The sequence below is a fragment of the Neopelma chrysocephalum genome, unplaced genomic scaffold (assembly GCF_003984885.1).
Source record: "Neopelma chrysocephalum unplaced genomic scaffold, ASM398488v2 Primary Assembly neopelma1_103b, whole genome shotgun sequence".
Lineage (NCBI taxonomy): Eukaryota > Metazoa > Chordata > Aves > Passeriformes > Pipridae > Neopelma > Neopelma chrysocephalum.
The window spans coordinates 5,600,332-5,618,072 of record NW_020897767.1 but is presented as its reverse complement, the minus strand read 5'-3'; the positions used below and the strand labels follow the sequence as shown (position 1 = coordinate 5,618,072).

The 17,741-nt window shown below is 42.1% G+C and overlaps 1 protein-coding gene across 2 annotated transcripts in view; it reads right to left on the bottom strand.

The window, feature by feature from the left end:
* Positions 1-16,491, bottom strand: part of NXPH2 (neurexophilin 2) — a 38,160-nt gene extending 21,669 nt beyond the window's left edge. Inside the window, exon 1 of one of the 2 annotated variants that reach the window (XM_027695795.1) lies at positions 16,259-16,491. In XM_027695795.1, the coding sequence (XP_027551596.1) occupies positions 16,259-16,312 (54 nt within the window). In that variant the 5' untranslated portion in view covers positions 16,313-16,491. Of the gene's footprint in view, positions 1-15,665; positions 15,746-16,258 lie in introns of those variants that run through there. The other variant, XM_027695796.1, reaches the window with a different exon arrangement.
* Positions 16,492-17,741: the final 1,250 nt, after the last annotated feature.

Genomic DNA, 17,741 nt, shown 5'->3' with positions numbered 1-17,741 from the left:
ACTGAGAGGTTAGCACTGTGTAATGGGAAAAATGGGACGAAGTGGGTTCCTGGCCAGCCCATGGTGCTGCCCAGTAATTGTGCTCAGCCCTGGAGGAGAGCAGAGCAGGCTGGCAGTGGGATCAGAGTCTCTGGCAGACTGGGAAACCTAGTGCCTTCTGTAAAAAAAAAAAAAGAAAAGATTACATGCTTTAGATCTGATTAACGTTTCAAGGATACTATTAAAGGAGATGGGCAGTGGAGATGTTCCCTTCAAATGCTGCCAGTGATGTCAGCTCCTCCAGAGAAGAGAATACTGCACACTTCTAACACAGTAATCAAGCAAGTCTGGCTTTATCTTTCTGCCCTTGGTTAATGCTCTTTTTTCTTTTTTCTTCCAGAGAGAAGATTATAGAAAACAAAAAATGTGTTGGTTGTTTTTTGATAGCTTCATTGGAGGGTTGAATGAGTCACACAAAAGCCAAGGTATGCAAAGCAGCTTTGGGTGACAGTCCTCTTCTAACCATCCTCCAAGGGTTTCCTGAAGAAAATGCTACTGACCATTAGTAATCTGCACCCCTTGGAGATGTGGGATGTCAGAACAGCACTGAGAAGAAAGAAATAGGGATTACTGAATGTTTTCTGTGCACCTGTGCCTACCATCCCGATTTGTTGCTCTTAATTTTGGACCGCAACAAAACAGCTTTTGCTTTGTGTTTTCACTTGGCCAGTGATGATTGAAAGTGATTTCTCTGGATAAAAGTTGAAGGAAAAACCCCTGTGGTTTCCATTTGGACATTAGAGGGTTGATGTGTTTTCCTGTCACATTCTATTTTTAAAAGCATGACACTGCACAGGTGTTCAGACTCCGAATCCTTAGCGAAATCTGTCATCTCTCTGCAGCCTGTCACTACATCAGCTCACAAACTGAGGGAGAACCAAGTTCCTCTATGGTAGAAAACTGCAAGTGCTTGACAATGGTTAATGATCATTTCTTTCCATAGCTGAAAAATATCACTACACTTGATAAATTCTACGGTGTTTTAATTGCTTCGAGGTTCATTTGCCTATCCAGAATTTCTCAATTTAATTATTTATCTACAAGTCCTCAATATGTAGAACACAACCTAATGGATGGTTAAAAATGTGAATCGTTTTTGCAGGAGCAAAATTGTTAGTCTGAGTTGAAGCACAGGCTGACAGGACTCTGTGCTTAGTCTCCACGAAACACTGAATTCAGAAGGATGAGGCTTACAAAGAATTACAAATCTTCTTGTGTCTGCCTTAAGCATATATTATTTCTATGGGCATTGCTAAAATGTAACACAGCAAAGAATATAATAGTCAGTATTTTAAGCAAGATGGTCTTGAGTTTTTGGCTCCAGAAAGTGAGGCTAACCCACACTAACGATAATCTTGAAAGTTTTGTTGAATCTTATATGCTGCTAGTATAGATTTCAGGCAAAAGTATCCCCTGTTCAAGCCATAGAGAAGGGGGAAAATGAAGCAGTTCTTACAAGACTGCTCCAGAGTCATGAAGCGAGTGCACATTGCTGCTTCACCTGGAGCATCCTCACCCACAAGGAACATTTACTTCTGCCTCTACAAGGCCATTTGCATTGATATTGGAAGACCAAACTTAAGATCTACCCCTGTAAGTAAAGCTTAGGTCTCCTAAAGAGTCCTGAATTGAACCATCATGTCCTTCTAGCTAATTTAGAGACAAAATTGTGATTGAAAACCACTCCTTTGCAGATGATTATTTAAATTATGGCTTAATGATCATCCATCACTAAACAAAACCAACTGTCTCAATGATACTGTACTGAACTCCCAAGGGATCCATTTGACTCTTGCACCAACTAAGTAACACTAATTCAAGTCCTCTGAAGTTTGATTCTTTTCCCTATGTAAATCCCTACTATCAGTCACGGAGACAATTGAGGCAAGGATCTCCTGAGCAGTCTGAACCCATACATTGCCCAGAGGGATGGATGGGTGTCATTCAAGTGTGTTGAAAGAGCTGGTCGATGTTATTGTGAGGCTCTTCACTATCTAGTTTGAAAGGCTTTGAAGACTGGGGGAGGATCCTGATGACCAGGAAAGACCCCAGAGGTAGCAACTGCTTTCAAAAAGGCTAAAAACAATCTGGGAGATTATCAGCTGCTCAGACTCACTTCAGCCCTCAGGGAAATCACAAAGCAAATCCTTTCTAAAGTCATATGTGAACACATGAAGGGGAAGATGATGACTGGGAATAAACAACATAGATTTACCATGGATTTACTAAATTTACCATGCTTGGCTAAACTGGTCGCCAAATATTTATCAAATTACTAGATCTGTGGATGAGGAGAGAGCAGAGGAGTGTCATCTACTTTGTCAAGGTTTTTGACACAGTCTCCCAAGCATTTCTGTCTCCAGGTTGGGACATTGCTGCCCTGAGGAGTGGACTACTGCGTGGGTGAAAAGCTGCTGGGCTGAGGCTCAGAAGGCCACAGTTAATGTGTCATACTCTAACCAGACATTGGTAACAAATGGGTCCTGTTCTTCTGTAAGACGATAGACTGAATTCACAGAGGGATTTTGGAGGCTTAAATGTTCATAATCACTATCATCACTGAAAAGTTTTGACGTGGTTTGCCGGAAATCACAGTATAAACACCACCAGCCCCCTCCCGACAACTAATCTACCCAAAGAAGATGATTTAAACAATCTTGTTTGCTTCAGATTTCATTATAAAGTTATTTTCAAAATATACCATTGACAGTTGTTGATATTGGATCAAAGGTGTTTAGCAATATTTTTCCTTGTTTTTAATCTACATATTTCTTTGAAAAAAAGTCATATTTGTGTTGTGGGCTTGATTTAAAGGACAGCTTTCACCTGCTAACTTCCCCAGGACACTGACTGACGTATATATATATATTTATACAAACACACACACACAGAGAATGTGTCATAGGATGAGGTTTTCTTTCTTGATAATGTAACGAGGACTGCTTCCTATCTGGGTTGTCTGGAAGACAGTTCACTTCTTGAATAGATGGCTCAAAAGCATTTTGAATAAAACAGAATAATTTTTTTGCCTGATAGGTTTAAATATATCACAATTAGCACCATGTGGAAGAAGAATTTATCTCATAAGTTAACTTGTGAGAATTGTATTTATATTTACAATGATTAAAAAAATATTCATTGTGATCTACTGAGTTAATCTTTCACCCTACACAGGGATGTAGGACTGCAGACCCCATTGCTGCCAGGATTGTGACACACTACAGAGAGGGCTCAAGCAGTTAGTGCCAGAATTGAGACCACATCAGAAAATTAACAACCAGATCAGAGAGAGACACAATTATGTACTTTTATGAGTTACATCAATCAGTTCGATTTATTCATATTGTCTTACAGAAGATTAATAGATGCATAGAACATTAATATAGTTCTACAGCAGTGTAATTTATTAAGGGAAAAAACTTTTAGGAAAAAGTCTGATGCATCTACTATTAATATTTTGCTGAGGGGGATGAGACTTTTAAACTACTCACCTTGCAAACACTACTTAAAATTGACAAAGCACAGCCTAGGAAGGTTATTCTGTATCTTATCCTCCAGGGTCAATAATTCTATACTTGGAGCCTTCTCTGAACTGATTTGTCTATATTTCAGATAAGAACACACTTTGATGTTCCTAACCAAATTGATGCATTTCTCCCACACATTTATTGTTCTTATTTCTAACTGCTGAAAGAAAAACTAGCATCTTGTCTAGCTCTTAATGGAAAGTTTATCTATTAAAGATGATGGCTTGTATGAGAAAAGGTGGTGGTTCCAGGCAAAAAGACTATTTTACAGACTACTCTAAATGTATTTCTTTCAGGAATAGGAAATTTGAAGCAGTATTAGGTTTATATCAACAGAACTTGTGATTCTTTTAATAACATCCTTCAACAGAAGCTTTTCTCGTACACTGGCAACTATAAAGGTTGTCACTGCTTGCAAAGAAAAGTGTCCCTTGGGAATCTGTGGGACATTTCTTTAATCAGAAATTAGAGTGAGAAAAACATTTAGGTACACAATCTGTTTATGTGTAATTCCTGCTGTTATTTTTCTTTTCAGACACTCTACTTTTTACTCAGAGCACTGATGTGTGCTCTGTACACGAAGCAGAAGACACCCCTGAAGATCTTGCAATGGAAATATCACATCAGGGAGATTGGCAATGTTTCTGGCTAGATACAAGAGTGTTCTCTCTAAGCTCTGAGCTGATCAAAACCTTATAACTGTATGAATCCTACACTAATCCTACTTTTTGGTGCTGTGCTTGTTAATTCATGCATAGTGCTAATACAGTCACGTAGTTCACATCTTCAGAACACACACAGTGTCCCATCCTCATGGGCTGGCTGCAGATGTCCCGAAAAAATCCAACCTGTCTAGATCACATGCCCATTAAAAAAAAAAAAAAATTGGTAGTGGAAGCATCACAGTTTGAAGTAGAAAAAATATTCCAAGAGAATTATGCAGAATATAATGTCTTCCTCCTGAATCTAGCCCATTGTCTTAATCTGAAAAATTGCCAAATTCTCCAAGACTCCTATATAATCCCTAACGGGTTAAAAGACATCATCTAAGCAAATTTGTTCAGCACATGGGATATCTTTCCTTTAAGATATTTTGTGAAAACCAACAGGAAAGAGGGAAGAAAATAAGAGATGTATATTACTCTAAACACTCAGAATCAGTAGAAAAGATGAATAAAGAGGCAAAACTCTCCATGACTCATAGTGCTAATGTTGCAGTTCTTTGAGAAAAAGGTCCCCAGGAACAGGCAAATAATGCAACATGAACAAAGTGTCTCAAGAGTGATAGAAAAGGAGATAGCTAAGCATAAAGGGAACGAATTAGGGAAACTTTGTGCATAGTATTAGAAAAAACTTACTAAACAATATGATACCATCAGCTGTGAGACTTCCTAGGGATTATCATGGGACCTTCTAAAAAAACATTAAGGAAGAATACTAGGAAGTGTTCAGCATGAGCAAGCCAACATCACAGGATACTGGATAGCTTTTCCTGGTATCCATCTGATAAAGATAACAACAAAAGCAGGGAGAGCTTGACAGACAGCTAGTGCAGTTTTCTCCCAGGTTTGTAACAGATGCTTAAATCTATAACCTCTGAAATGACACAGGAAGACACATGACCCAAGTAGTCCTTGAGTTTTAATGTTGCAAATTCCATTTAGTTTGTTTTGGAGCATGCCTCAGTGAGGACCTGATCTTCTAATCCGTGTACGGGCTCTCTCAGGATACAAATCCAGGCATTTCTTCATTAATTTCTGTTGAAGGATCCAATCCAGGATGTGGTTTTCATGCACCTTTGACTAAGGTCACAGAATGAGGTAAGAATGCTTGCAGTGATGCCTCCATCACAGTTCATTTTCTAGTGTCTCTGTGCAGAAGCAAGATAGATGTGAGAAGAGTCAGCTTCCTGCTCTCACTGAATTTGTTCATATCTGACTTCCCACCAAAATAAATGAACAAAATTCGTACCTATTCTCTCTCTTCCCCCAAAAGGTAGATCCAAGCAGCTTTTAGTCCTGTTGAGGGCAGGGACTGAGCACCCTCCTGCAGAATCCTGTCTCCCTCGATAAATTTGATACTGCCTTGAGAGATGCAGGCTCACTTTCCCTTCTGCTATCCTAATTAGGGGATAAGCACTGACTTATTTGCTCAGAGAGAATGGAGATATTATCACCCATTTATTCGTTAGTCATTAATACCTGTTCTACCTTAGGCTGCCCAGCTGCTCCTAAAAAGCCTCCTAATCTAGGTGAAAGTGGGCATCCTTGTGACCCACGAGAGGGTTCTGGACCTTACAGGCATCTCCTTTCTGTGTGGGGAACTTGCTAAATTTCGTTCTCAAGCACCATTCTGCAGGTGTTTGATTCAAAGCTGTGACATTGATAACTTCTCTACTATCTTTCAGTGATTTTGAATTTTCCAGGAGTGTAGAAAAATTCCTAACCACATTTAGTTAAGATGTTATTCTCAAACTGAAGAAGTCCCACCGAAATAACTGTTCAGCCATTCTGTGCACTTCAGTTGGATCAGAGCTGGTGATCCCAAGGATAACTAGATTTCTGTTGCATAATTGTAGTAGGTAAGACAGAAATTGGGGCATGGGGCACATGTTCATAAAAGAGCAGGCTTTATTAACCCCTAGTCACAGAATCAGTTTATCTCAACACTCCCTGAAAGCACAGAAGGATGTCAAAGTCACTGGTATGGGACAAGTCAGTTAAGTGACTTGTGGGTTGTGTTATCAGGACTACAGTTTCAATATCTAAACAGAAAAAAAATTGAATCTCCTTCACAATTACCAGCTTCAGTGAAAAAAATAAAAATAAATCTGAACTGGACAAGACAATTCAATCCATCAAAGTACAAGAAAGATACAATAGCCATTATATTTGTATTTTCCACCATATTAATCTTTTTGTTCCACCAAAAATATAACTCTGCTGTTGATTGGAAGAATATTGCAAACTCTCCATAAGGCAAATTTCTGCAGATTGGTATTCTTAGTCATCATAAATACAAAGTTAGCTATTTTAAATTCATTCTTTCCCCCATTGTTCAACATCAAGTATCAAAAGCAGCAACACTGAACCTTCAGTCTAAGCAAGCAGAGTAACAGATCCCATCCAATATCCACAAAAAGGTTTTGTTAAATAAAATATGGAGTTTAAATTCCCTAGTCACAGCAGTCTTAAGCTGTCCATTGCTGATAACACATAGGTCATGCGTGTTTGAATAAAAGGATTATAGGGTGAACGCCATAAAATGGATCTGAGTATGAGGTACGTCATGTTTTCTCATTCTTACATCTAGAGGCATTTAATTTAATTTAAATCAAAAAGGTCCTAACTCAACAATGCATTTATTCTCCTGTCAGACACTCAACACACTGGTATTATTTTAGCTAACTTCAGTTTGGTGCCAGGAACTGGATACTGAATTCCAGCGAGAAGAAAATTAAGAAAAGGCTCAAAGAGTGAGATGGATGAGAATGACTTTCCCACTTTTTGAGAACCGTAAGGACAAGCATCAGCTGTGATTTCACCAGAACTGCTATAGAAAAAAAAATATCCAGGATTTCGGGTTCTAGAGGGAAGAAGAGAGAGTGTAAAGAAACCAAATACCTTCTGTGCTCCCAGGATGTTAATGTGGAAGAAATGCAGTTTGTTGTATCTCTTGGTTTGAGTCTAAATGTTACACACCACAGCGCACTGTCACAGCAAGGCCTTCACAGGGAAAGGGTGTCAAAGGGGAAAAATATGCTTTTTAGAGACAAATGCTTTTGAGGGCAGAGTATATAGGATCTGAAGTTCTGTAAAACTTGCTCCTCTAAAAAAAAAAGTATCACATTCTGGTGATGTGTTATAATAGTGGATATCCACTCAGATTTTAATCATGACAAATGAGTTTAAAAATGGACCATTTTAAATGGAAACATTCTGGAACTACATTATACAATCTACAACTCAAAGCCAATAAACCTTTGGATTGATCTGCTACCAGAGAGTTTGGACAGAAGCTGTCAGTGAAGGCTGAACTGCTGACCACTAATAGATTCTGGAAAGGTGGTTCTAACTACTAGTTTCCTGTACAAAAATTAAATACGATTATAAAAAAATAATAATTTTTAAAAATCTTTAAATGAAAAAAAATTGAAGCTGAGCAGTAGAAAGGAATATAGTCTTTCTACCTGCTGCTGGCTACTGTACTTTGGATCAGGCAAGCATCTCCAGAAGGAAGAGGAAAGCAAGGAAGCTGCTGCTTCTCCCAGAGGAACTTAGCATTCTCTGCTTGGAAAAAAAAACACTTTAGGAAGATGGAGCGTGGAGGGAGAGAGAAAGAGAGTTAGCAAGCAGGCAGCTCACGACAGAGCACAGCTTGGAAAAGCTCCCTGGAGGGCCAGAAACTTCCTTACAGCAGGGAGCAGACCCAAGCCAGGGGAATGCAAAGAAGACTGATGGATTTGTCATTCAGCACAGAACACAGTGCAATTTGACTCAAAATTAACTAAAAAAATGGATGTTTCCAATACGGGAAGACTAATTTAACGTAAACTACACAGAAGTTCAGCAGCAGGATGAAGCAGAGTCTGGAATACAACAGCAGCTGCATCATAGGATTTGTCCCAACCCAGTAAGGAGTTTAACATCAGTCTTTTCCTTGCCTTTAGCAGTGACAGAATTGAAAGTAGTCAAAAAAGTAGACAAAATTGAATGGGCTTCAAAAGAAAACGAGATGTTTCAATCACCTAATTTAAAGTGGCCGAGGCTAACACACCTGATAACTCAGTGGTGCCACAGCCACAGAAGTAACATTATCTACTGCGAATCTTTCCACAGAGCTGATTAGCATTTTGTTAGTTTAATGAGTGGAAAACAACACAGGCTTTAGCCTTCTCCCTGGCACACTTTGCTCAAGAGACTGAAGGGCTGGGCTTCACTCTTGCCTTGATCCACATTATGCCACTCTGAAAATGCCCCTGTTGTCAGCCAGTTAAGATCAGATTCAGCAGCTCTTTGCCTTTCTATCGAGATGGGCCATTTAAGGAAAGGGTCAGCTACGCAGAATATTCTTCTAGTCCACTGGAGGTGAAGCTGAGACATGTGCCTTGAGGCTCTATTTTGTTTTTTTGATTTCCCAAAACAATAATGGCACACGTGTAAGACATCTTGACTAAAAAGTACTATGAATTCTGACTACAGCACATTATAAAATTACTGTTATATACCTATTCCTGTACTAAAATTATTGAAGGTTTCTTCTTCTAAGAATCACTTAGGGTAAGGAGAAGATTCAGCCTGGGAATACTTCACCTGTTTTAGGCTCCCAGTGGTGGGAGAACACACTCACTAGAACAGTTACAACTAAAGGCTCAAGAAAAAAAAGCACTGGCCATGAGACCCTTGAAGCCCCACAAGAAATTGCAATTCCAACTGTCCAAAGATATGTAGTGAACAACAGAAGCAACCAGCAAGTGCTTGTAAGGAGAAAAGAGCCAGGCAGCACTAGAGGTCCCATATTTCACCCTTCTGAGGTTCGTACACAGGTAGAACTCGGTGTAATTGTGGGAATATTCCTGGTTACTGTCAGTCAGTCTGTCTGTCCCTCTCCTCCTGCAGTAACTGCCCAGGCTCAATTCAACTGCTGAAGGCATTGTTTTATTTCCATCATCTTCCTCTTTCTCATATTCACCTCTTTCTCCCTCAGTAAAATCCCAGGGCTTTTTTCCTCCAGGTCACCCTCAAGCACAGCCAGCTCCTTCTCCATCAAAACCATAAAAAGCCCTTAAATCTACTTAATAACAGAATAAATATAGAAGCACTTCTATGCACAAGTGGTTTATTTTCCTAGATAATGGGTAGAGTCAGATGAAATTAAGGTCGTGTTTATACTGGTGATTTGTGATATTAGAAATACCTGGTCATCACCAAAAACAAGTAAAGAAATTCTCAGCTGACTGTAAACATAAAAGAAATATGCTGGATCTGGAAAAGCAGAATTAGAGCTTTTAAAGTAGCCTCAAATCTGCACTGCAATGATACAATAACCATAATTGCCCCAATACACATAAAAACTGATTTTAGAGACAGTAGATTCTTCGTTTTCTTTTTTATTTCTCCCTATTCTTTCATTTTCACTTCCCAGCTAATAATAGCTTCTGTTACTACCAATCATTTGGAACAAAGAGAAAACCTATCTCAAGAACTACAGCTCTAACAGCTCTTTAATTCTACTTCAATCATTCAAATTCTGTATTTACAGTAAGTACTGCCATTCCAGGAAGAGCAGAGCATCACACCAGCACTGCAATCTCTGCTGCAAGGACAGAACTACTTAGTCTGAACTGCAGACCCAACTTCATAGCTCTTTATTTCCTCCCCACTCTTAATTTGTTTCCTTGAACCTTTTTGATAACTGCAACTGAGCTTAAACCTGACACAGAACACCAGCCCACAAGGAGATTCCCTACAGGAAAGGAATTAACATTGTTTTCCAACTCCTGACCTGCAGACTTGATAGATTTTGTGTGAGATTCACCCAGAAACTCATCCACACCCACCCCTTCCATCCCATCTCTTGCTCACCTGGCAGAGTGCTGACAACTCCCGTATTTCTGCAGAGAACCCATAGATTTCCCAGCATCCCAAGTGCCTTGTATGTGGAAACTGGGAGCAGGGGAACATTAGGACTGCAGCCTGTGTTCCTCCTGCAAGATGCAGACTCCTGGGCTGCATCTTTGTGTTGAGGGTCCTCCATCAGCTCAGATTACTCAGGGTGTAACCCAGGTGCGTGACTCAGCTGTAGGCACAACTGTGTTGCGTGACTGCATGGATGTTATCAAATTTTCAGGGCTACAACACTACAATAAGAGTTTCTGAACCACAAGGAACCAACTGATAAATGGATTTTTTTACAGATAAGAGTACCAGATAAAACCTGCAAGTGTAAACAGTGCTAAATTGAGGAAAGGGTCTCTAAGAGGCTGAAATGTGTCTCTCATGGACTTACTTTGCAGTAGTGATGCTCTGCTGGAAGCAGAACCTAACTAGCAGGTCCACCCCTGATTTTCTTTAACTACCTAAACAAACTACAGAAACTATAGCTACAAATACAGTGGGAAATTGGGCAAATGGAAACCGAATGGGAATGAAGAACAGGGTTGGACAAATAAACATACACATATTTAAGATTAAAAGTGAATGGCCAGAGTTGCCTCAAAATAGGATGTTTGGAAATCAAGTTCAGGATGAATTTTTAGTAGTCACGTGAAGGGGAACTTTCCTCTTTTCCAGTTCTGCTAGATTTCATTCAGTTCTCCAAGATCTGATGTGATAAAAAGTTTAAGGCTGCTATTTGTGCTTTATAATGGGTATAGTGAAGTAATATGTTAAAGAAGTCGGCAAAAATCAGGACTAGAAGATGGATTAACAGAGCAAATGTACCGTCCTGTGAAGCAGCAGGCACAAAAAGGAAAAAAACCTTCCTTTTTCCTCGCTGCTTTTGATTTTGATACATTGACAAGTACATGTGAAAGATCCAAAGCGACAGGCTTCCCTCAGCACCAGGAGGGCTCGCTCTGTTTCTGACCAAGATGCAACCCACAGCTATGGAATCGCAGCTTTTGTCTTAAAACCATTCTGGACTAGCACTGATCTTTCCTTATTTCAGCTCTTTACCAGAAATGCCCAAGGACTACCATGCCTTAAACACATGAGCCAAATATGGGTTAACACCTCACCCACAGACCATGCATTGCATACACCCCACTGCTCATTTCCCACATCATGCTGAGCAGCTCTTGCTTCTTCTCATACAGTTTGGCTTATAAAGTGCTGATTAAAGGTAAAATTTTCAACAGTACAGGAGGAAATTGGTGCAACTAGAGCAGAGTTGTGTCTGTCTGATGCCCTGAATGTCCCTCTAGTGAGGGGTTTCTGCTGCTCCTTTTTGACTCCCATGTCTGAGTTCCTTTCTTGCAGAAACCAAGGTGCAGGAGGAAAACCAGGAAGGTGGGAGTGATCAGTGCATCCCAATTTAGCATTTGGGCTCCACTGATCTTTCCATTTCACTTCCCTGTCGGTTACACTTACAGCACATCTCTGACATTCTCAAAGTGCTTTACAATGGCAGAAAAACTCCTTGCATGTTACACATGGAAAGATTGAGACTTGGATTTTACTTGCCCTGTGCTAGGGAAGCCTGGAGTGTCTTGTGGTCTACTGGACATCAAACAGACTTTCTGTACAGATTTTAAATAGGATCCTTAACTTTTCTGTGCCCCAGTCAACCTACAATTTTCAGTCAAACTGAAAAATATCAGTCACCAATTCCACAGAAATAGGTCAAAAGACATGATGTGAGGACAGGTTGAGTTGTGAACCTCCTATATAAACTAAACCTGGCCCCCTCCACCTTAGAGACACAACTTCTCATTCAGGGTAATAAATTCTCAAACTTCTGAAACCAGCATTTGTTGATCTGTCTTCACCTGGAAACTGCCTGCATTCCTTGGGTTACTCACATTACTTTAATCCACAAGAATGAAACATAGGCTTAGAATGCCCACAGCATCGAGAAAAATAACAAAATAAACCAAATGAAAGGTTGGGCCCAATATATTTCATGACAAATTTCCCTCTGAAATTAAAGGGGATGGAATTTCAGCCGTGTGCTTCAAGATGACCAGAGGGAAGCATTTACCTTTCTGAAATGGAGTTGAGAGTTTTGCATGGTGCCTATTGCTGATTCTCACTGAAGGGACACGTTACCTGGAATACGTTTGCAGGGCTAGAAGACAAAATTAAAGTAGCCAGGAGGAACATAGCTCTGTGTTTCTACACCTTACAGGGTATACATATTTTAAATGGAAAGGCAGTGTTATCTCAGTTTTCAAGTAAATTCTTCTTATGAAGCAATGTCTTCTACTGTAGCAAATATTCTTTTCAGTTTAAAGTCATTAAGAACCTTAAATTCTGTTAAAAAAACTCCTGTAAAAATTTTGTTTCATTGACTTTAACAAAAACCAGTTTGTTAGACAATTTCAACCCTTGAAATTCCAAGACAAACAATCTATCATTGAGTTTCCCTCATATCAAACACTGTAATCTCAAAGTTGGTGGAGAAAAGTCTTAAAATAACACCCTTTGTCATTTTTTCCTACTTATATCTTATCTATACAAACACTACTGGGGAAAAAAAAGCAACTGCTTTTAAGGGTTTGTAAAATGATTGATTCCTGGATTTCTAACACACCAACAACTCTGCCCAATGATAATGTTAGAAGGCAGTTTCTTGACAGAAATGCTGGTGCAACTTTAACTGTAGGCACTGGAAAATGCTGCTGTGATCTTTCCTTAATTTCAGACCTCAAAGATGCAAGAACGTACAAATAGTTATGGTACCTGATGACCCTACAGGTCCTGCCTGAGTGCGTGTCTGTAACTACCTCGCCAAGACAAAGTAGTAACTAACTCTGCTTCTCGATTCAAAACCTCCATACCGCTTTTATTTCTTTTCTTTCCTAAAGGAAAGAGGGAAATATCACGCATTTTTAAGACCCCATCTAAGCTATTTTAAACAATGTTATGAAACGTGACGCATTAAATGTGCAAACTAATAACATGGAAAGGAAATAATGGATACTGACAGCAATTATTTTTTTCAACAAGATTTCTTTAAAATGACAAGTAATATTCCCAGGCAAGTAGGAGAAGCCCCCTTTCCTTTAAGGTATTTAAAGCTAACTTAATAAAACACTATCAGGCATACTATAAACTATATTATCCTAATACTTCACTCTCTTCAATATTCAACATGAAGAACTCTATTATTTGTGAAGAGGTAACTAACCAGGCATTCAGCAATTACGTGACAATTGGAAAAGCTTACTGAAAATTAATGGTAAAGCAAGAGTATCTATTAGTGATAACACAACACAACAATTCTTCATCTTCTTATCAATAGCAGCCCAGACATGTACTGGCTGTGCATTGCAAATTGTTGTTTTGCTCCATACTGTCAACATAAGGTAAACCTGACTTTTAAAATCAACGCATTTATACAGGAGCAAGTTAGCACCTTAACTTGACTCTACAGCAGGCTTCCTTACTGTTCCATATGCCCAAATATGCAAAATATTTGAGGAAATATATATGTCCTTATGCTGCATGCATGCTGGTACACCAACTATTAATCAAAATAATAATCCAGGAACATGTTACAAAAATATGTCTACACTCTATTAAAGGTACTAAACATGAACTTCTGACAGAACAGCACATAAAAAATCATCTAACACTGCTTTCAGAAATTCAGTGAGACTCTCTGCCATAATCTCCTCAAATTTATGAAGTTTCACATGGATTTCATCCTAATTTATGCATCTTTAGGAAGTAGGTAAGTAGACAGCACACTTTGGTATTTGAAAGGCAAGGCACCATTTGAAATTCAATTTATTAAATAAAAAATACTTCTATCCTTCACTGAAATACAGTGCCAAAATATTTCACATTCTGACACCTCTTACATGTTTTATAAAAAATTAAGATTGCCCCATCAGGAAGGGTTTGCTGATAGCATTTATGCCTTACTAGAATGCTGCTGCACTGCAACACTGAAACCAATGATTTTTTTATTTCTTGGCTGAAATGCTGAGCCTTTACTCTTGAATAATATTAACCATGTTGATCTTTGGTTAAAAATAGAAAGAAAAAGTCAAGAACCAGTAACACCAATGCCTGCCTGCTAAAGCTCCTAATCAGACTCCAGGAAGCCACCAGTCCCTACAAATACTGCCAGAGAACAAAGAATAGCAGAGACTTGTATTCAATGCATTACCACTAACATGAAATATTTTTTAATTTATAATAAGCAAAAACTTTAACCAGATGTTAACCAGATGTTCTGGTAAGAACATGACAAAAGGTATTTGCACAACTTTTTAGCAATGGGTTAGCATTACAAGGTAAGCCTAAAATGCATCAAAAATCTCACACATTCTCATTTTGCTTTAATTTATTATTTAAGCTAATTTATATAAGCTATATAACTAATTGAGTTCAAAACCTTGTTGGTTTGTATATAAAGAATGCAGAAAAAATGAATCCTCCTGGGTGAGCTGAGTGCCACATCCACCTGGGAACCTTCAGTGACTGTTTATGATTTTTGTTTGATTCAAAGGCAGCAACTTTGCTTCTTTTAGCCACCCTTCACTTACAGCATGTAAAACCCCAGCAAGAAACTTCCCAACATCATCCATAAAACATTGTGTAACAGACCCGATCCCTGATGATTCAGGTTTCAATCGACCCCTTTTGATATCTCTTAAAAAAAAAAAAATAAAGAGGAAGGTGTGAGAGGGGGTAAGAGGGGTTGCAGGCATGAGGAAGGAGCGTTTTTATTCAGTTCCCTTCTGCTCAGCAACTTTGTAATCCATTTGCTGCTCTGCTTTCCCATCTCTCACCCCTGTGTGTTGTTTAGCTGGAAACTGGGCTGCAGGAATGTGAAGAATGTAAATAGCCTTTTATTGTCCAAAAGGATGGGAGTGTGAAAGAAATGTGCGCCTTATCGCAGGGCTGCAGCTCGCTACTTCATTGCTATGATAAAGTGCTGGAGCAAAAAACATTACACGACAAGCACAATCCAGAACCGGATTAGAATTTGACATAAGCTTCCTCAAAAACTAATCAATCATCTCACGCTGTAATACTAGACTCTAGTTCTTAAGGCGGGTGTTTAATCCCTTCAAGGTTTATTACACACTCCCTATTGACTACGGTGACAAACTTTCGGGTCCAAGGCAGTTGGGGAAGAGAGGCATAACTTTGCAGCGGAGGTATTTGGCAGTAAAACCAAAACTCACCCCAAGTTAAAATGGGATTTTGAAATTAAAGTGAAGATGGCCAAACTCTTCTACAAATACAGTTTTTCCTCTTTTTAACCTCTCCTGCCGCCTGAACACGAGCATTAATACATTTGTTTCCCACCATCAGTGCTCCACTGCTGGCGTGGGAGAAGTTGAGCTCCTCGCCCGCCTCCAGCCGCGCACCTCGTTTTGCCTCCCTCCCTTCAGAGCCCTGAGTTTCACAGTCTGCATCTCACCTTGCCACCACGTCAGTCCCCGCATTCCCCCACCGCATGCAGAGGAATATTTAGCGTAACACCGGCAGGTCGCACAGTTTCTGATAAAAATTAAAGAAACACCTGGCTTGCGCTGCAGCAAGCCGAGACTAACGGGGGAGCTTCCCCAGCGCAGGTGGCTCTACCTGCACAACCCGCTATGTCTTGCACACGAAAAGAGGCGCTTGAGGCGAGCAGAAAACTTTTCGGGAGCGGACAGGTCGGGTGATGCTCGGCACACACACACACATATCCCCCGTCCCCGCCCGCGGTACCCGGCGCATCCCGGCGCATCCCGGCCCCCGCGGCCGCGCTGGGCTCGGGCATGCGAGTGTCCCATATCCCAAAACAGCCCGGCGAGAAGTAAGCTCGCTCAATTAAAAGAAAGAAGAAAAAAAAAAAAAGAGAAAAAGAAAAGGAAAAAAAAGAATAAGAATCGGTCGCGGGCTGCAGGAAGGATGGTTTGGGGGGGCTGCTCGGAGCCAGCCCGAGGGGACCGCGCTACCCGGTGGAAGGGCGCCGGTGCCCCCGAAGCCCCTCCGGGAGACCCGGGTGCCGCAGGGATGGAGACTTACGAGCTGGAGGACGCCCTGGACCACGACGAGGGGCAGGGGCTGCAGGGGCACCATCCTGGCTGCCGGTCTAGGCGGCGACTCCCCTGGCGCGGGTCTCGCTCATCCCCGCTCCGGGAGGAGGACGGGGGGGGGCAGGACCGGGCGCAGGGACACGCCGCCCGCTGTCCCCACTCCTGGGGCGCTGTCCCCGCTCCTGGGGCGCTGTCCCCGCTCACGGGGCGCTGCCAGGCAGCGGCCAGACCCCGGCACTGCCGCTCCTCTCGGCTCCGCGCCGCCCGGCTCCGCGGGCGGCCATGGCGGGCGGGATGAGGGAGGCGGGATGAGGGAGGCGGGAGGTGGCGGCGCTGCCCGGCTCCCCCCGGGGGCAGAGCGGGGTCCCCTCACAGCCCGCGGCCGGGCCCCGCCGCCCCGCTGCCCTGCATGGCGCTGCCGGGCACCGGGGACCGCCCGCCCGGGCCGGCGTGAAGCAGAGCCTTGGCGGGGGGCGGCGCGTCCCCGCCGGGCGCTGAGGAACCCCCGCTGCCCCGGGCGGGGCAGCCCGGCCCTCCCGGCAAGTTTAAAGAGGCGGCGGCCCCTCCTCCGCCCGCAGCCGCCCAGCCCGAGCCGGGATGCGCCTCCCGGAGCCACCGCGGGCTGCCCGACCGCTGGCGTGGAAAGGGAGACAGGTGAAGAGTCGGACTCGACGGCCCCAGTCCCGGTTTTATAGGACACCTCTGTCACAGGTCCCTTTCTTTAGGGTGGATTGGCCCTCCGGATACCCACACATGGGTGGGCAGCCACTGTCCTTGTGGGGAAACCCGACGTGTTTCTTCTCCCCAGCTGTGAGGAGATGCTGCAAGACGGCCGTGTCCTGCAGCCCATCCTGGGAACCCTCAGTCTGCCCTGAGTACACTCAGTTTGCTCTTGGGACACTCAGTCTGTCCCGGGGACATCACGCATCTGTCACCTGGGCGTGTCGTCCCCTCGAGTGGGCACAGGGACAGGGTCATGTCCAAGTGGGCTCCTTGTGTAGGGCTCGAGCTGTGCAAGGCCGTGGGGTCGGGGTAATGGCACATGAGCCTGCTGGGAGCCCTGCAGGACCCATCTTCAAAGAAGCCACTGAGATTAGATTAATTTTATAACGTAATTTAATGAACACTGTCTGGACACAATTTTGAGGTGGGCATGAGAAGCCTGAAACACTTGTACCTGTGCTTTTGAGCTTGTAATGTGGTGACCTTGAAAGGGGAAATAAAGTTTTGAATGCAGGAGGCTGCATTGGAGGGTGACCCCATGTTTGGCACATGTGCCTCCCACACGGCCTAGGACTGAAGTGGTACCACCATGACCCATGACAGGTACACTTGTGTCCAGCCTGGCAGTGCCTGTGTTTGCTAATCAGTAATTCACAGATGATGTGACATGCAACCTCTCTGCCACTGGCAGGTAGTGGTTTCAGTTTCCAAACCCTGCCTGTTATTTGCAGATTACTTTCCTCTTAATT